The 20763-nt window shown below is 42.2% G+C and overlaps 1 protein-coding gene across 1 annotated transcript in view; it reads left to right on the top strand.

The window, feature by feature from the left end:
- DNAH7 (dynein axonemal heavy chain 7) overlaps positions 1 to 20763 on the top strand; it is a 1812153-nt gene that overhangs the window by 620621 nt on the left and 1170769 nt on the right. The window contains exon 29 of the mRNA XM_086955398.1: positions 16538 to 16786. Coding sequence (XP_086811524.1) covers positions 16538 to 16786 — 249 coding nt within the window. The remainder of the gene's footprint in view (positions 1 to 16537; positions 16787 to 20763) is intronic.

The raw sequence follows: 20763 nt of genomic DNA, 5'->3' as shown, positions 1-20763 counted from the left end.
ATTAAAAATAAAGTTGTTTACTTTCTGGCCAAAGACATACATGCCTTTATCATTTGTCAATAAGTTACAATGTGTAGCGGATGTAGGTAACGATAGTGAGCAAAAATATTGTTTGTACATAGGAAGAGAGGCATGCAAGTTAGCTGTACGGAAAAAAAATGAGAATAAAAAATTACCTTACTCGAACAACTCTATCTCTCTGTGGTCTGTAGTTAGGAAAATGAGTTGTGGTTCAGAGTAATTAACAAAAGCAATGAACTGAATAAATGTGAGGTCCGGAAGTTGGTGTCGGAGTTGTGATAATGGGGAGTGAATAAAAAAAAAGGCATATCCAGAATTCACCGGATAGGAGCAAGTGAAGTCCTATTTCTATTTTTATTAACATAGAAGAACACAGATGCAGGGACGTATGAACGTCATTTTGATAATCAATACAACAAGGGGAAAGCAACCTGGTGTCCTACTTAATTATGATTTATTTCAATAAACCACACTATATTATTTTAGTGGTCGGGTTATTTAGTTACCCAGTTTTCTCAATCCTTATTTCATGTGAAAGGAATTTGTGTACTTCTCTCAAAACATATAAACATTAACATATACATATTACATACATGACAATTCACATAACAGTAGCAGGACACCAGGTTGCTTTCCCCTTGTATTTATAAAAAGGCCCTACCTGGGTCCTTTCCTAATGGGCCTGACCCCTTTTTTGCAAAAAAAATTGATAATCAAGGTGGAATGGAAGAGAAGAATAGAAGAGCGTGGAACAGATAAGAGAATTAAAAAAAATATATGTATTTGTTTGTCGTAGGAAAGCATGATAGAAGGAAAGTGGAGGGAGGAAAGTTGTATTAGTAAGATGCATAAAAGTAAATCACTCCCCCACCCAAAACCCCTATTTGCTAGGCATCCCGTGCCAGGGGATAGCTTACTATTGGGAATCATTATTAATTATAACAAGCCAAAAACAAGTAGTAGTGGTATGCATAGTCATTTTTTGCAGAGTAAAAGCATTTTTAATAGTTTACTTTGCATTTGCGAAGAAAAAGCATTCTCAGTAAAATCATGCGAAGTAATGGCATTTGCGATGTAAAAACATCGCACTAAAAACATGCTAAGAAATGGTTTGCGTAGTAACGACATATATTCCGGCCCACTGGACCACCGGAGGTTAATCTCAGCTTCCTTGTCCTGCCTCATTAGTCTGCCCACATCGGAATGCAACTCTCGTCAATTTCAACAAAGACAGTGGATATTACGGTACATCGGAGCGGCGGCTATGTTGGGGTCATGCACGTGGAATATATATATATATTCAGATGGAGCCCTTCCTCTAGTTCCCCAGATGCCTTCAACAGCCCTAGTGAGTCTTTCTCTGCCTCAAAGCTCCCTTTGGTGGTGCTACATCCACCCTCAGCCATCGCCGTTTATAGCTATAAATTGAGTGGCTCCCCTGAAGGACGTGCACGTAGGCACCAAGGCAGAGTCACGTAGTTGCGGGAAGACTTACCGCGATTGGAGAATAATCGTCTAGGCATAGGACATAGATATTATGGCACCATGCGGGGCCCGCTGGTTACTGGCATGTAGATGGCACAGTTTTGCGCAGTCATGGCTTGGAGCACGCCTTGCTCAGGGAATGGATCGCCTCACTCGTCTGAGTCTTTCCAGATTGAGTTTGTCCCTCCTGTTGAGCATACCTTGTTTACTGTATCGTCCGGTGTACTCGCTTTCTGTAAACCAGCCTTTAAAACTTGTTAGCTTATCACATTTGCTGTGCATTCAAAGATAGAGGTGAGCTGTCCGATTCTGTCTTCCGAATGAATTTGGTCTTCTCTTTTCTTTCTCTGACTTCAAAGTAATAGAATTTATATGACAGTCCTGCTGGGTACTCATGTGAGAGGAGAGGCTGCAGGATGTGCTGATATTTCAGAATATATCGGAATTGGGAAAGTACAAATTAGGCACTTTTTTGTAATTCTAAAGTGTGGTGGAATCAAATTTATGAATATGATCAAAACACATACGTCTGGGCAAATGTAATGGAAATTTCAATTGAAAATGTTTTATCTGTAATGGCAGTGCTCTATCACACTAGGCATACTCCAAACTGCGCCACATCACTTTACACCACTCCACTCTACAACACTCTACTCCACTATGCCTTTCCACTGTATGCCATGCTCCTCCAATCCGCAATAAGCCACTCGAGTCTACACCACTCCTCTCTATGGCTCTCCAGTTTTCCCTACTCCACTCCAATCTATCCAACTCTACTCCACCTAATCTATCACACTCGAACTCAGTCTACTCCACTCCACTTGAATCTACCAAATCCACTACAATGTGCCTCACTTCACTCAATCTACCCCAATCTACTCCACTCCAATCTACCCTAATCCACTCCAATTTACCCCAATATACTCTACTCCAATCTACCACAGTATACCCCACTCCACTCCAATCTACCCCAATCATCCCAATCCAAACCAGTCTAGCCCACTCCACCCAAAATCTACACCAACCTATACCACTCCAATCTACCGCAATCTACCCAACTACAATCTACCCCACTCCACTCCAGTCTACCTGAATCTCCCCCACTCCAATCAACTCTACCCCACTCATTTCTAATCTACTCGAATCTACCCAACTCCAGTCAAACCCAATCTATCCCAATCCACCCCAATCTACCCCACCCCACTCCAATCCACTCTACTCCAATCTATCCCACCCCACTTCAGCCCAATATATCCTACTCCAATCTACTCGACACCAGTTAAATCTACCTTTCTTGACTCCAATCTACCCCAATCTGTGACACTCCGCTCTTCCCGAATCCGCCCACATCACTCCAATCTACCCCACTTCACTCCAATCTAGCCCACTCCACCCCAATTCCACCCCACTCTACCCCACCCTAATCTACACCACCCTTCTTTACTTCAATATATCCCAAACACCACTATACCCCCTCCAATCTATCCCACCCCACTTAAATCCACTACACTCTTCCCCAATCTACTCTTCCCTACTCCAAACTACCCCAGTCTACCCCACTCCAACCTACCCCAGTCTACCCCACTCCAACCTATTCCACACCAATCCACCCCACTTCAATCCACCCCACTCCACTCCACTCAACTCCAATCTGCACAGCTCTATCCCAAACTACCCCACTCCATCCCAGTCTACCCAATCCACCCCAATCTACCCCACTCCACCCCAATCAACACCACCCTTCCCCACTCAGAATACCCCAACCCCACTATACCGTGCTCCAATCTACCCCACCCCACTTAAATCTATCCCACTCCACTCCAGTCTGCCCCAATCTACTTTACCCTACTCCAAACTACCCCAGTCTAACCCACTCAACCTACTCCACTCTACCCCACTCAACCTACTCCACTCTAATTTACCCCAATCCATCCCACTCCAATCTACCCAATCCAACCTACTCCACACCAATTCACCCCACCCCACTCAACTCCAATCTGTACAACTCCTCTCCAATCTACCCCACTCCACCCAATCTACCCTGCTCCACCCTGCTCCACCCCAATCTACTCCACTCCAATGTACCCCACTTCCATTTACCCAACTCAATTCCAATTCAACCTACTCCACTCCATTCTACCACAATCCAACCCACTCAACTCCAATCTATACCACTGCACTCCACTCCATTCTACCCCACTCCAATCCAATCTACCGCCTCCAATCTATCACAATCTACCCCACTACTCCTCCTAACCCCACTCCAATCCATCTAATCTACCCCACTCTGCTATACAACAATCTACACACTCCACACCAATCTACCACACTCAACTCTACGCCAATCTAACTCACTCAGTTCCACCCCACTCTACCCCGTTCCACTAAAGCTCAATCTACCCCACTCCAATGTACCCTATGCCACTAACTTTTAGCAATTCTGAACGGCACCACACTGGTGTACAACATGGCTAAAATACATTGCTAAAGCCAATAGATATCTATTAGCCATTCGGCACGTTAGGAAATGCTAAATGGCTTTGTACGTCTGGCCATTTGTGCTAAAGAATCACATTGCTTGATTTATATGGACTAAAACGTGCTCAATCTTTTAAAAGTGGTATTTTGAATTGTGTGTGTTGGATTTTTCTTGTTTTGGTCTTGTTTTATTTAGAAAATGTTGGACTTGGCCCTTTTTGACAGGTTTACCCCTAAACCTTTTTGCCTTAAGTTCTGACATGGTGTTGGTGGTTTTTAGCACTTTAGCACTATGGTCCAGTGTAAAGTGTGTGCGCTTTCTGGGTGCCTTTGGTAAGGTTGGCCTGCCCTCCCATAGGAATGCCTTGGGGATTCCCTGACTAAGTGTGTCAGTGGTAATTCCTGAATGGGAGGAGCAGCGTGGTCGAATTTAGTTTGTAGGCATTTGTGAGAATAAATGCTGCACAATGGTGTGCACAGATTTATTATGAATGTTGGGGAAATGCCACTTTTAGAAGTTGGCATTTCTGTGTGCTATGTGTCTGCCTGCCTGATGTGAATTGCATGTCTGGCTTGTGAGTGACAGGGGCTGGGAGGTGTGTGTGGATCCAGAACGGGCAGGGTGAGTCAGTGGTGGGCTGAATAGGACATTTGGGCTGGGAGTACTGGGAGGGGTAATCCCCTGACTCTGAATAGTATGGTTAAGAAATCAATAAACCTTCTTAGGGGTCCCACTGATACTTGCTCCTTTTAAACCAACAAAGAAGAAATTGGCACAGAAGCTGAAATATAAAAGAACATCTTTATTAACCTCAAATGAGTCAGACTACGTCACACAGAAGCCTTAGCAACTGAATGAGGCAGTCTAAGGAGTACAGAAAACTGGGGCCGTATATATGCTTAGGGTTACATTGTCATCATTAGACCAAGGGGCAGTCCTGGCACATGTAAGCATGCAAAAATTTCTAAGATACAAGATCTGCTTGCTCAACAAAGTGGGAGGAGAGTTACTTCTCCATACAGCAGCAAAAATAGCTTGACAGTTATGCTAGAAAAGCAGGTGTATTCAATAGCTAGGCCGTTCTGGGCATGTGCGAAGGAGAAAGATGCTAAATATAATTAGTTTCTAGGCAGAGTACAAGAGCAGTCAACACTGAGGGAGGACAGAGCGCATGACAAGCATGTGGCAGCACATGGCAAACAAAATGGCTGCCAGAAGTACAAAATGGCTTTCACAAAACGGATAAGATAACTTCTAAATTCAGGATGGCTTCTGCTAATGCTAACCCATTGCTGTCAATTTACAACAGACAACCGTTTTAGCATTAGCTGAAGACATTCCTATGATCCAGTAGGAACATAGAAAATATTTGCACATTAATTTTCATAATTTTATCAATTTCCTAATTCATTGATAGGTGGGCATTTTCCATTCTAAACATTTCATTAAGCGCGTATATGTGAGCTATAAGCAGGAATACAAAGAGAACAGAGCATTGGGTCATAATTAACATACAGATAGCAGGAGAGAGTAATGACCACTATTACAAACATTGTTCACAACCCTAAGCAAAAGCAAATCCTAAAATCATCTAGTAAACATTTTCAGGGCTACTTGTCCATTTTCCTTTTATGAGGGCTAGAAAATCAATTTAATACATTCAAGGAAAGGGCAAAGTCACATTTTTCAATTGCTCAGAAAAATGTTTTTTGTGCATAATAAATATAACTAATGCAAATATTAAAGCTACTAAACAGATTATTACAAAAAGAATCCTGGCACCAAGGCACCAGGAAGAATACACAGGGCCATAGGAATTAGAACGAAGATCTGCAAGGGGCTGCTACTCCTCAAAAATGGGACGACTAAAGGGTACATAATTGACAAGAAAAAGAAGTCCTTGGGAAACTGAAGCCGCTGTACAACCAAACAGAGGGGAGTCTTCTCCCTGTGTCCGTTAGAGCCTCACAGGCAGGCTCTTGTTGTTTCCACAGTGGAGCTGCACAACTGGCAACTCAAGAATCACAGCCCAGTTTCAAGGGAAAAGACTCTTCTTTCAGGATAGGGCAGTCACCCAACAGGCAAATGCTCTTAGCGATCCTGTCCAGTGTCTCAGGCAGTGGACCAGTTTACTTCACTTTAATCAAACAGGCACCAGAGACACAGCACCTGTACCCTAATCTCAAGTCCTTCCCTAACTCCTGTATTGCTCTGCTGACGCACTGCTCATTTGTTGGGGCCAAATATTGCATCCAGTGTACCCAGGTATCTCTTGACCAACAAGCAAAGGTGCAAACTGGCATTCACTTCGGGGCCAGAATTCAGAGGCCTGATGCTAGGATCTCTGAAACAACCCTTGTTTCAAAAGGGGTCACCTCAAGCAAAGCCTCTTCGCCATTCTGGTCCGTTTGTGACTCTCAGCTGGGCATCAACCACAATTTCTCCTTTCTGATTTGTGACCCCGTCTTTCGCTCAAGACAGTTGCAGGGGAACACACTTGATCACAGGGCTTACGCCTTCACTGAGGTCCTAGTTGCCAGCAATGCCTGTGCTGGTTACCTTCACTTTGGCTTCAAGCTGGACTGGTGCTGACACTGACTCTCCAGGCTGAATCCGATGTCCGGGCCCTCTGGCAATGGTTGTAAAGCAGAAAATATCTATTGGTGGACAGAACAAAAGGTCTTTAGACAAGGCACAGAAACAGTCTATCAACAGAGAGGATAGTGTCAGAAGAATTCATAGTCTTGGGACGCCCCATATTTTAGCAAGGCACTCAAGAACCACTTTCATCTATCTATGAGAGAGTTAAAAAAAACGAAACCTGGACCTATTGGCAAGTATAAAAGGAACTCTTTGGTGAACTGACAAGAGTAATACATCACCCAATCCCAAGCAGCCAAGGAAGTCTGTATTAATTTACTAAACTCAGAGGAAAAGAGAAAAACAACACAGACATACTCTAAATCCTCACATTGGTCTATTCCTGTGTACTAATCTGAAAACCCTAAAAAAAGGAAATGTTCTACACTTTTGCTCATAAACTTTACATTACTTGTACAGGACTGCAGACACTTCTAAAATGATTCTTCTTAATAAAAAGCACCTAGATTGTACGCTTAGAACCATGCTTTCATGTTATAGGAGCAGAAGGAAAATCTAAAACTGCTACTTTAACAGGAGTTCTTATCTATAAAACAATATTTCCTTCAAAACATTTTTTGCTAAGGATCATATGGGCATCTTCCCTGCGTTCTACTTTCATGATCCAAACGACGCAACATCAGCTCTAGTAAGGACTGTCAGTTTATTTACACATACTGGCTAATAAAAAAACTAAAAATGCCCTTGCAAAACTACAATAATGGTGTTATCACCTAAGACTTGTAGAACAAAACTAGCCACATCTAATTCCCCTTAAAGATCAAAATAAGGGAACAACAATCTAGACTACTGATCCTGTCGTAATTTCATCAAACAGGATGGGCAGTAATAAAACATATATTTATTCATTTTATTAATGCTAACAATGTTTAAAACAGTATTACTGAATAGCCAATTAAATGTCTCATTGCTATTTAACAGTCAGTTTAGAAAGGCTAAAAAAATTGAGAAAAGGAGAGAGCAATATACATATTACCTAGCCTTAATTTGTAGAGGAGATAGCCTCCATTCCCCATTTTGACAGTAGGAAACCTGAAACAGGTTTCACTTCTGTCAACACTATCAACCCCTATTTGTAGCAACTAGGCATAAATAAAAAGTTATAGGAGGTACATAGCACTTTTGAGAGGGCTAAAAAAATGAATACCCAAACCCCAATCCTTTAAGCAATGTACAAATGTAACATGAGGGCACATGCAGTCAAACTAAATTTCATTGCCTCAGCTTTTAAGCGTTAGTGCTGTATAAATATGGCAAAGCTTATTTGTTAATCAAAGTTCACATATACTATTATATCGTTTTCTATCACATGAGTGCATAAAGACCTTTTTTTTGGCAAAAAACAAGCAAAAACTTCTCCTTTTTCCCCCTGTCCTCTTTCAAAAAGTTTTAGAGGTCAAAGTGTCAAAGCAACCTTTATTCTGGGAGCCATGCTATGCTTCTAAATATAGAACTGACGTTTAACTCTTCCCAGCTGTCCTATTCTGTATTCAAGGGTATCCATGTGGCTGTCCCAATTTGCCTAGGGACAGAAAGCTGGAAAGCACTTATCCTCCTATTTGTAGTTAAAAGAATAACTTCTGCTTGTTTTTTATATTTATTTTCAATTGTAAGCAGTGTGCAATATACTTGTCTAACAATATAGAAGTCAGCTATTGTGTCAGCATTTACTGAAGCCTAAGGCACTTTAAAAGCTACTCTAAATGGAAAAAATGCTGTTTAAATAGTGCATTTTACCCAATTTCGACTTTGATAATTGGGGCACTTAAAATGATATCCTATCGTTTTTTTGTATAATAGTCATCCTCAAAATGTTCTCTAGATAGCCCAGGAGTGAGAAATCAAAAATAATCATATATACCGTTTTAAAAATGAGTTTTTTTACGCCTGCGCAGAGTGAAATTCCATATGCAAATATCCTCATTATGCGGTACAACACAACTTAAATTTAATGTTAATGCTAGGAGGTCACAGTAAGAGTATTAAGCTTTATAACTATTAAAAAATGAATTTAAAAGCACTTATTCTTTTAATAATTTTTCATAATTAATAAAAAAAATATCAAACCAATCATTTTTTATAACTCCACATGAAAAGCAAGATGCATCTCTTGCCTATCATATTTAGACGCATTCATTCACAAGCCTAAGCACAGAAGCCTAACTTGAAACATGACACATTTTTGCGCCACTTTTTAAAAGGACAATTATTATTTAACATCAGAATCATGAATATGCTTATAAAAAAGGCTTAAAGAAAGGGAATCCTTACGTTAAATGTTTTCCTGTTATCCAAAAAATGAACCTGATTTTTGTAACTTTTTTAAAACAGCAGTCAGAAATGCAGGATTTCACCCTGTGTTTACTGACAAAGTCCTGGATGAGTCAACATTCCTGTTTCTCAGTGGCCTACAATCAAAACAGCTGCTGCTAACCGGCAGTTAAAACACTGCTGTTGTAAAGCTTTTTTTTAGTGTTGAAATGAAAGCTCGGTGACTGTCTATTTAAAATGGAGGCATTTCAATTCATGTTCTATAATATGCGTTTTAGTTCAACAGCATTCAATTTACTCATGATGTATTTGCCTGTTAATATCTAATACAATGTATCTAAGGAAAATGTTTTATAATTGTTTTTTTATTACAAAACAGACAATTTTGTTTTTGAGGCCTATTTTATTCCTATTGAATGTGAATTCTAATTTATCTTTTAAGCATTAGCAGTTTGTACATGTGCATAGTTGCTTACTTTAAATAGTGCTGTTCGAGGTAGGTAGCGCACAGCTTATGTGGATAAGTTTTAAGTTCTTATGCACTTTAAAGTTTTAAAGTCAGTTGGGTGCTCCACCAGGTAACGTGTCCGTCCTAGGCACGTCTATGTAACAAATAAATCATGTGTCACCATGCGACCATGGTGTCATCCCTGTACTTTGGGCACTCCTTTGGTTCTCATGAAAGCGAGACTCCAAATATTGTTATGAAGAATTATTTAATCATTCATCTGTGTTTTTATGGTACTTCATTTAAAGCAGTTCAAATCATATCAATAGGATTTTCACAACGTAAATACATCCAAATGCTCCAATGCATTTTGGGCGGAACATGCCCTTCATCGGGAAGATTCTGTAATAAAACGAGACATAGCACTAAGGATGGGTTTCCATCATGTCGTCTAAATAAAGTAATCAAAACGACGTGCAAAATCATTTAAAAATCACTAAGAAAAATGCGGGTAGCATGCTGGTGATAATCCGATATCCGTGAATATAAGGGAGGTCTGTGACTTCTATAAGAAAATTTACTCTGCGCGTTGGGTAGTAAAAGTGAAGAAAACGCGGGTCTACGCGAATCGTATCTGGCAGTTAGCGTGGGGTGTACTAAAACGCTAAGTGAAATAAAAGGCAAAGTTTATCAGTGCAAGTGAGCTACATGCATACCAAGTAGCGAGTATAGTGGTGGTCTATTGAAAACGTACTCGTTGGGTAGTCAAAGTAAAGAAAACGCGGGTCTACGCGAATCGTATCAGGCAGTTAGCGTGGGCTGTACTCAAACGCTAAGTGAACTAAAAGTCAAAGTTTATCAGTGCAAGTACGCTACATGCATACCAGGTAGCGAGTATAGTGGTGGTCTATTGAAAACTTAATCGTTGTGGTGTAGTCGATAGCTCCGGTCGTCGGTTTCGCGATCTCCGTGTTTGAGTGAGAAACGGGAAGTGCTGTGAGTTAGTTAAAGTGGTAACAACTAAAAACGGACTAAGCGATGTGTGGGGAAAGTGCGGCCATCTTGGAAAAGGGAACCCAAGCGGTATTACAAGACAGTATTATAAAACAACAGTGTTGCTAATGTGAAAAGTATAACAAATATGACAACAGTCAATCGCATATTAGGAAACAATGTCATCAATTTAACCTCATGCGCGCTAGCAGAATTCCGCTCGCACGCTGAGATTTTTTAAATCGCACTTTACGTGACGAGCTGGGCTCGTCATCAGCGTGCGAGGAGGCTACGCCATGACGAGCCCAGCTCGTCATCAGCCTGGAAGGGGTTAAACAAAACATGAAAATTCTAAACTGTCATTAAGACCAATTGGTTTCATGGATTGCATACGGTGAATCCAAGCCATTTCTCTCTGAAGTAGGTGCTTCTTATTGTCCATCCCTTCGATTTTCTGCACCTGTTCTAGGATCAAAAACTTAAGTTGAGACACATTGTGTCGATTTTCGTTGAAGTGTGTTGCCACGTTGGATTTTGAGTTTTTTAGTCTAATGTTAGATTTATGTTCGTTGATACGAGTCTTAATTTTTCTCTCTGTCTTTCCAATGTAGCATTTACCACAAGGACATTTAATTAAATACACGACATTAGCTGTGTCGCATGTGGCATTCACAAAAAGTTTTACAGGAGTTCCTTTCATGGGGTGGTTCACTACAGTCCCCGTGATAATGTTATTGCAGTTTCCGCAATTTTCTGCATGGCCTAGTGCCTTTTGTAGGCAATCTCTCCTGGTGCTTCTTTGTCAAAATTTCTTTTAAATTAGCACTGTGGGTATAAGCAAATAAAGGTGGTTCCTTAAAGGTGGTGCCAAAATCCGGTTCAATGCTCATAATCGGCCAGTGTTTTAAAATAATTTGTTTGTATGATGGACTCATATTCAAAAATTTGGAAACTAGTACCATCCTGTTGGTTTGTTCACGTGGAATCTTAGAGAACAGTGTCTCCCTTGGGGTATCAATAGCTTTCTTCTTCCCCAATGAAGGGCATGTTCCGCCCGAAATGCATTGGAGCATTTGGATGTATTTACGTTGTGAAAATCCTATTGATATGATTTGAACTGCTTTAAATGAAGTACCATGAAAACACAGATGAATGAATAAATAATTCTTCATAACAATATTTGGAGTCTCGCTTTCATGAGAACTAAAGGAGTGCCCAAAGTACAGGGATGACACCATGGTCCCATGTTGACACATGATTTATTTGTTACTTTAAATAGTAACATATAATTATTTAGCATGTCATATGGTTCATTTCTGGAGTTTTATTTCATTTGTATTTAATATTAATTAAATTACATTTTGCATAACAGACTGATGACAGCAAGAAAACACAAACACACATTGAGCTCATTCCAGACATATACAGAAGGGGGTAAAGCACTCAGGACACACAATACAGCGCACTTCAGGCTAGCAATCCTTCACAAAGAGCGCAATCGCTATTTACTCACAATAGTTGCAATGTAAAACCACAAACAACATAGAAATTTAAACACACATTTAACCCACAGATCAACACTTGAAACAGAAACAAAGGACAGCCCACAGACTGTACTTAAATCAAACCATTTGTAAATACTAGTTGTAAGTCATATTTACAAGAAGCTTCTCAATAGTATTCCAAAAGACTGCAAAACAGCCCAACAGACTGTTTTATTTCCAAGAAGCCAAAATACACTCAATTCACTAGCTTTGTCTGGCAGAACACCAAAAGATCGCTCTGCATATCTCCATTCATAAAATTGCGCAGAAAAAGGTTCCTTGTTTGTATTTTTGTCCATATTTGAATTCCATGGGGATACAGAAGCACCAAGGATGAAATATGTGTTTATACCTAAACCTATTTAGATATTCCCTCAGTTGAGCCGGCTGATTTAATTCACATCTCACTATGGTACCTCCAAAAAGCATCACATTCTTCGATGTGTGCTTGAAACAGGCATGCCAAAAATATTGCAGAATATGAAGTATATAATCAAAGTAGTGCTTAAGGTACTCTTCGTATGTTGCGCCATTCAAACAATTCAAACAGAGAAAAATCTCCTCATTACCTGCCTACACAAATTGCAATTCGTATATCTATCCCATACAAATCCAAAGTTGGCCAACACAAATTCCAAAATTCCAAAGTCACATTAAGCGTTGCTAAACTACCTTACCAATCCAAGGCATCAAACCAACAGCAAGTGCCACAGAACGACTCTTACCAAACAAATGGTTGTCCAAATTCTAACTGCCAAGTTCTGAATGACCTAACGGTCTATTTAGAATACTCACGCCAAAAAGGTTTTCAGTCAGGAGTGACATCATGTGGAGGATCAAAATCAGGAAGATCAGAAATATACTGGGCTGCAGAGACAGAGAATCCCCAGAATCTCTGTGCACAGAGAACCTCCTTAGTAGAGTCCTGTCCTGTCCTGCTCAGTAGATTTCTGTCTCCTGTCAAGATCACTCCCTTAGATAGCCACTTCTCTGATGAGGTCCACGTTGAAGCGCCATTTGAAGAAATCAATAAACCTTCTTAGGGGTCCCACTGATACTTGGTCCTTTTAAACCTACAAAGAAGAAATTGGCACAGAAGTTGAAATATAAAAGAACATCTTTATTAACCTCAAATGAGTCAGACTACGTCACACAGAAGTCTTAGCAACTGAATGAGGCAGTCTAAGGAGTACAGAAAACTGGGGCCTTATATATGCTTAAGGTTACATAGTCATCATAAGACCAAGGGGCAGTCCTGGCAGATGTAAGCATGCGAAAATTACTAAGATGGGCATACAAGATCTGCTTGCTCAACAAAGCGGGAGGAGAGTTACTTCTCCATACAGCAGCAAAAATAGCCTGACAGTTATACTAGAGAAGCAGGTGCATTCTACTAGCTAGGCCCTTCTGGGCATGTGCGAAGGTGGTAGATGCTAAATATAGTTAGTTTCTAGGCAGATTACTAGAGCAGTCAACACTGAGGTAGGACAGAGCACATGACGAGCACGTGGCAGCACATGGCAAACAAAATGACTGCCAGAAATACAAAATGGCTTTCACAAAACGGATAAGATAACTTCTAAATTCAGGATGGCTTCTGCTAATGCTAACCCACTGCTGACAATTTACAACAATGGTGCCTGTCCTAGTGAATGCTGGCTCCGCTCCCTGTGGTGTGTCTGATCACCTAGCCCCCACCTGACAAAGGGGAAGAGGAGCTTGCAAACAAAGTGTTCCAATTCCCCCCTGAACCAGTTGCATCTGGTTTCCCCATGCCCTGCACTACTGACAAAGGATTATGTGGTATAAGTAGAGAGGCTGTAACCCCCATGAAGTTGTTCAGTTCTGGTGCTGGTGCTGATCCTGCTTGGGCGTGCTGCTCCTGGGGCCCAGGAGGAACCGCCATGAGGGCTTGCCTCCCTGGGCCCAGCTATGCCCCAGGGACCTTTTGCTGCTTTTTATCCTCTAAGGACTTCAAAGACTTCAACGCAGCATCTAGCGCCTGGGGAGCACTATATTTCAAATTCCCCTAGAAAAGGCGCACAAGGGCTCGGCAGCGCTGAGCTGCGATACCGCCAGAGGGAATCTCGACATGGGGATTCCCCCTAATTGAGAGGTAAGAAAGCGGGTGCACACCACCCATGTCCGCTTTATGTTTATGGGTTATTGTGGGTGCCGACCCCGTGTTCTTTTGCCTATTTGCCCAGAGCGGGAGCCCACCCCACTCTCTGGCACCTTTTGCGGGTGCCCACCCCGCGTTCTGTGGCCTAGAAATCCCTGCCACGGCCCAAGCAGGTAAGGCCGCCAAACAGGACGTCAGGCATCTGTGCCTGACTGTCTCCGGGGCCTGTCTGAGGAAGTGCCGCCGGAAGCGAGCTGCGGGCGGAAAGGAGGACGGGAGCCTACCCCGCTCCCACGACCTTGGAAACGAAGTCCCTGGTCCCAGGAGGTGGCCCAGATGAAGTCATGGGGAGAGAGCCCCGCAATGTCAGGAGACATTAGGCGAGAGGTCCCTGGTCGCCGGGACCCGCGAGGCACATTTTCGGTGCCTGAGGACCGCAGGGTGACTGATGAAGTGAAGGGGGACTCCAGGCGGGAGGTCACCCCACCCTGGGCTGTGCTGGGAGAGGAGCAAGGAGAGGAGAAGATGCACCAAGAGTCCAGTAAGTGAGGGCTTGTCCTGGCATGTTGTAAGTGCCTATGCCATGAGCGGACACCCCTTGCGCGCCACTCCAATCATGGGGGGATGTTTGTCTTTGGGGAGCCCTTTGGGGGCCCGAGGGCCAGTGGTGCCCGTGCCTTTCCCCATTTTTTCTTCGTGCTACAGCTGCCCCGCCTGATAGAGGGCAGCTGCAGCGATGGAGACAGTTCAACTAGACAGCCCCCAGAGGGGGGCTCCAACGTGCTCAAGTGCTGGTGGTCCATTTTTTCCTCACAGCTGTACCGCTGTGGCAGATAGCTGCAATGTTGGCCCCTGGTGCGTCCCAAGTCCCAGAGAGGACTCCTGAGGGCACAGTGAGTGCCCGTGTTAGCGCCTTAGGGGGCATTTTGGTTGTAGAGTCCCTGAGGGGGACAGAAGAGGCACAGTGGTGCCAGTGCGGATTTCCTTTCCCAGCTGGTCCACCTGACAGTGGGCAGCTGCAAAGTTTGGCGCATATTTGAATCAGAGTCCCTGAGTGGGACAGGAGAGGGCACAGTGGCGCCAGGAATTCTTTACTTCACAGCTGCACAGCAAGTAGCATCAGCTGCTACTTTTAGGCCAACAGTTCTTTGGGGGCATTTTTTGTGAGTGAGACAGGAGTGAGGTACACTCCTGTGCCCCAGCGCAATTGTGCATGTGGATACAGCTGCTTTGGCAGCCGCCCTGACATTTTGGACATAGGGCATTTGAGACCCATTGAGAAGGCCAGTTGGCCAGGGGGGCTGTTAGGGTTGTAGGGCCCCAGGCCCTAATGTGATCTATGTGGTGCTAGGAAATGTGATTCATGTCCTGAGAGTTACGCACTGTGATTTATGCCTCTAATGTGGTTTATGGTTATGAGGTGATCTGCATTCTATGATTTATGTTTGGGAGATTATTCTCTACTGTGAGTTAGGCATAATGTATTTATGCTGGTGAGGTTATTGTCTAATGCGTTTAAACTTATGAGATGATTGCATAATGTGTTTATGCTGGTGAGGTTGGAGCAGAATGTATTTCACACCTAAATGTGATACTGTGCATAATATGGTTAATGTTACAGGATGATGCTAATTACAGTGTTTGCCAGTGATTACTGGTTGTGTTCTACATTTATGATATGTCTTACATTTACTAAATTCACTTTGTGATGGTTCTGACAGTGGTCCAGTGGGCCCTGTCAGGTGTACATAATCCCTTGTAGATATTACCTATGTGTTTACTGTTCTAATTTGTTAGGAGAATACAAAGGCTATGTTTGATATAACCTTGTGTAGAGTTCCTTTTGTGGTTTGCCTGGTGTGTTGTTGCTGTGTGCATGCGCAAACGCTTTACACATTGCTTCAGAAGTAGTCCTGACTGCTCATGCCAAGCTACCAAGGGGGTCAGCAGGAGTTATCTTTGGCATGTAACTCCCTTGCCCTGACTAGAGTGGTGGTCTCTACCTGGCTTTGGCGCAAGGCTAAGCCAACCAGAGATCCCATGTCTAACAGATTGGGATTTTTTCTAAAATAGTGTGGGCTTCTTTTGTAGGTGTGTGTGTTTTTGTGTGTACACACACACAAATACTTTACACGTTGCCTCGGAGAAAAGCCTGACTGCTCGTACCCAGCTACCAAGTTGGGTGAGCAGGGGATATCTGAGCTGTTAGATTCCCTTACCCTGACAAGATTGAGGGTCCCTACTTGGACAGGGTGCAAACCGCTGGCAACTAGAGACCCCATTTCTAACAATGAGTATCAATCCTTATGCGTTTGGCTGTTAGTAATCTTTTCTTCGAGCATGTGTAATTATATTTCATAGAAGTGCTTTGTCTCTGAGCTTGTGGGTCATTCTGATTGAAACAATAATGCATATAGAAAGCATTTAGACATATTACTTTGTTCTAATCCATCAAAACCTAGAAGATGTTGGTAATAATATTGATAGTAAATCCCGATTTTGTGTTTTCACAGGGTATTACATCAGATCTGTTTCCCGGCGTGAAGTTGCCCAAGGCAGATTACACCGTCTTTATGGAGGCAATCAAAAACAACTGCGACCAAATGAATTTGCAAATGACCGACTTCTTTGTTGACAAGATTTTGCAGATTTACGAGATGATGATTGTGCGCCATGGTTTTATGATTGTTGGAGAGCCATTTGGCGGTAAAACTGCTGCTTATCGAGTTTTAGCAGCAGCTTTAGGTGACATCTGTGAAAAGGTACGTATACATTAAACTTGAAGTGGAGTTATACAAACAGTTTTGAAATGTTGTGGAAGCGCGCAAGGCCCATGAATGCTGCAGTTTCCTAACTAAAGACATTTAAATAGTTTTAAGGCTCTACGGTATCTGAGACACAAGCAAACTCTCCACAAACCAGCAATTTATAGTTGTTTTCCAAAGCATTTATATGTTTTGGCACATCTGAAAATGTGTTTCCGTTTTGGTTCATCATGCAGCTGTTTGCGCCGTCAGATATAGGTGGAACCGCGAATGTCTGCTTCACCTTAATACATCGTGAACACTTGAGTGTTTCCTCCAGCTGAAGAAGTTTCATGGTAAAACCTATAAATATACATGATCCTTCTGAGTCCTCCTTCAAATACCCCAGCTACTGTACTGCCAACCCGAAATCATTTTTGAAGCAGCTACGTCGCTTGGTACAGACACTTAGGACAGAGTGTCACACTCGACATGATGACAGACCGGTAATAACTGAGCTGATGTGCCCCCCTGTGCCCTGTCCTGGACCTCAGTCGTCAAGCGTCTGGAATGAGTTAAGGAGCCCATCAGCTGTTCCACCCGGCATCCAAAAATTCTTAATGCCTTGCCTTTTCTGTCTTTTTGCTCTGAAAACGAGTATCATACATTTTATATCCTGCCACTGGCAAAGAATATTATTTTTCAGACTCAGTGATATAGTCGTTTTATTGCGTATTAAGGAATTATTCATGATAGCCTAATTTGAGAAAACTTGAAGCTGCTATCACCGTGGATTCACTTGCGAAAAAGACTTTAACCTCCGCAAACACACTGACTCGGCAAGTTTTACATGGTGAAAATCAGGAGCGGAATTAACTACGCGAGGCACAATTTTCACCGACTTAGTCCTGTTTTGAGTGCGAACTGGAGTTTGTGAACAAAACGGGAATACGTCTTGTTTTGTAATTGAGGCTGTAGGCGTACATAAGGGGCCCAATCTCTCTCAACTGTGTATTAATGAAGTGTTTCATGCCGCCTTCTAGAGGCTTAACTCTGGAACTCCTCTCTCACAAGGGTCCCTAAAATAAATGTTGTTCCTGGGATGTCACACCCTGATTAATGTCGAGGAGCAAAACATTTGAGCTCATCACACCTGTGTGCATCTCTTGACAATGGCATCCCGTTGATGAAAGGTGCATTTATAACATGGCTTGCTCAGTCCACAAGATTTTACATTCTGAGGGCCTGATGTGTAAAACAAGCTCGTTGTAGCAGTGTTGGCATTGCCCTGTGATCTGCCAATCCATTTGCCGTTCGAGAAAATGTACAAATCCCTAAACCAAACGGACAGGTCATAACGATTGCAAACCTCCCCCTCAGTAATTTTAATGTGGTGAGAATCAGATTGTGCCTCCTTTCGATCTGTTGCAATAAAAAAGTAAAATTATTATATGGCTGGCATTGGTGGGAGCGTTCAGTGGTTCCATGGGCTGCTGGGTGAGGCCAGCAGTAGCTGAGATACCCGAGACCACACTCAGAAAGTAGATGCTTTCCGTCATGGACAGCCTTCACTTTGTGAAACTGACACCCCCTTCGTTAAGGAGATGGTATGGCTGCAGTAGTTTATCACTACATTTACCGTTACAAAGCATTGAGATATGTCAGTTATATGGAGGGTATGCCCCTTTCACACCCCTTCCTTCCTAATCCATATGTGTTGTAAAGTGCACATTTGAAATAGGAAAGACACTTCATACTATCAGGGTATGCCTCTCCTATTCGCAGTGTGTCTCTGGTACATTGCAACTTGTAGTTTTGTAGTCGTGTAGTCGTGTAGTCGTGAACCCATGATATTGTGAATTGCAGTCTTCGTGAATACAAAACCTTTGGGCGTACTGGCTCCTCAATTCCTCATTATCTGGCACAGAAAATGAAAATTGCAAGGTGAGCTCAATCCCCGCACAGCACGAAATCTGTACTTTTTAATTTTAAAGTTTAGTATTTTTATTGAAGCAATAAAAGATGCATACATCAATTACGCCAAATCAGTCCATTAATTAGATTAGATACAATAAATGCTACCATCGAGAATAGAGACACTACTATTGAACTTATGACTGGACTGAACCGAGGGTAGTCTAAGGAAAAATTGTAAGGCACAGCTAAAGGGAGAGCAAAGTAAAGAGAAAGAGAGGAAATAGAGAAGAAAGAGGAGAACACTGTAGTTTGTAATATATAAAAAAGAGCCTCCATGAAAACATGTATAAACACATTATATGATAAAAAGAACAATATAGTTAATGGAGAAATATGCAAAACAATAGCCTATAATCAATATATTGTTACGCACTAGGTAATTTAGCTGTATTTCTTGCATGCAAATTCCAATATCGAGTAAGTGGTCCCCACGGTTCTTCACGTTTTGCCAAGAAAGATGCAGAAAGTAAATAACAACGAATAAGACAACGGTTGTGACAAACGAAGTTTCACCTCTGTTGAAGGGTTATATTGTCTGTAGATTTCTAATTAGAGGTAATTACCTGGAAGCTAGTCGCAATCAACAGATGAATCAGTTTGCAATTTAATTTATTCTGACGTCATATAATACTCAACGCACCAAGAAACAAAACTGCAATGGAGAATGGAGTGTGAACATCAATGATGTCCCTTATTCTTGTTCATAGCTGCTCCCAAAAAAGAGACCGCTTACGACAGAGGAAGAACATGTGAAGGTAGGTACCAGGGTTGGCGATACAACATCAGCAAGTATCCTTTATGAGCAATTTTACTTTAAACAGATGTTCTGGTGTGTGACAGAATCTGTTATAAAAGTATTATAGAGTTTGAGTCACTATGTGCAGTAGGATGAATCTTCTCCCATGATTTCTGCCAAATTGGTATTGGCCAGCTGGAGAGCAAATCAGATTCCCATAAAAGTTCTGTTATGGAATTAGGTCTTTCTAATGGAAGTGTTATCAGTTTTATATATCAGTGTCACCTTGGAAGTAGGGATGATAGGTCCATGGGATGATCGTGGACCACGCCCCTGGATGGAAGAGGTAGCAAGTGAAACCAGTGTGTGAACATGCAAATATTTCAAATCTGATATTATTTTAGATGGTTTAGGGAAAGGTTGAAAGAAGAGGCAAGAGTAAATCTATCCTTATTTAACCAATTCCTCCACAAGAACGATTTGCAAGGGGGTCCCCTGCATTTTTGGTCCGAGGCTTGGCGGCCATCCAGGGAAACCTACCAAACCCAGACGTTTCTGAAAACTAGACATCTGGAGGAGATCAGGGAGGGGAGATGTGTGGGTCCCACAAATTGTACTCACCCAGAATCCCCTGCAAATCTCAAATTAAGAATGTGAAGGAAATGTGATTTTGTTTTCTGCTACATTTGAGGTTTGCAGGGTATTCTGGGTAAGAAAACATTGGGCGATCCACACAAGCCAAACCTCCCTGGACTCCCCCGGGTGTATAGTTTTCAGAAATGTCTAGGTTTGATAGCTTCCCACAGATGGATGACCCCCTTGGAAAACCAAGTAATTTTCTGATAGATAATTTTGATGTCTCCACAATACGCTTTGGGCCCTTCCCTGTCGCAGGCACTTGGCCTACCCACACAAGTGAGATACCATTTTTATTGGGATACATAGGGGAATACCAGTGGATGGAGGTTTTTGGCTCCTCACTGATTTCAGAACTTTCTGTCACATAAGTATGATAAAAATGTTTTTTTTAAGTCAAAGTTTGATGTTTGCAAGGAATTCTGAGTAAAAGCACGTGGTGAGAGCCATGCAAGTCAGCCCACTCTGCATATCCCTAGGTGTCTAGTTTAAAAAAAAATGTGCAGGTTTGCTATGTTCAATAAAAAACAGATTTTTCCCTTGGTTGAACTAACTGTTCAATCTTGATATGTTACTACAAAATGATTATCCTCCCGAAGTTTCTGTATGCGCTACAGAATGAGTATTACCCACTGCCAGCAAAAAC

This window comes from Lissotriton vulgaris, chromosome 2_1 (assembly GCF_964263255.1).
Source record: "Lissotriton vulgaris chromosome 2_1, aLisVul1.2, whole genome shotgun sequence".
In the NCBI taxonomy this organism is placed as follows: Eukaryota; Metazoa; Chordata; class Amphibia; order Caudata; family Salamandridae; genus Lissotriton; species Lissotriton vulgaris.
Note: the sequence above shows the minus strand (reverse complement) of the source record. Positions and strands in the feature narration are given on the sequence as shown.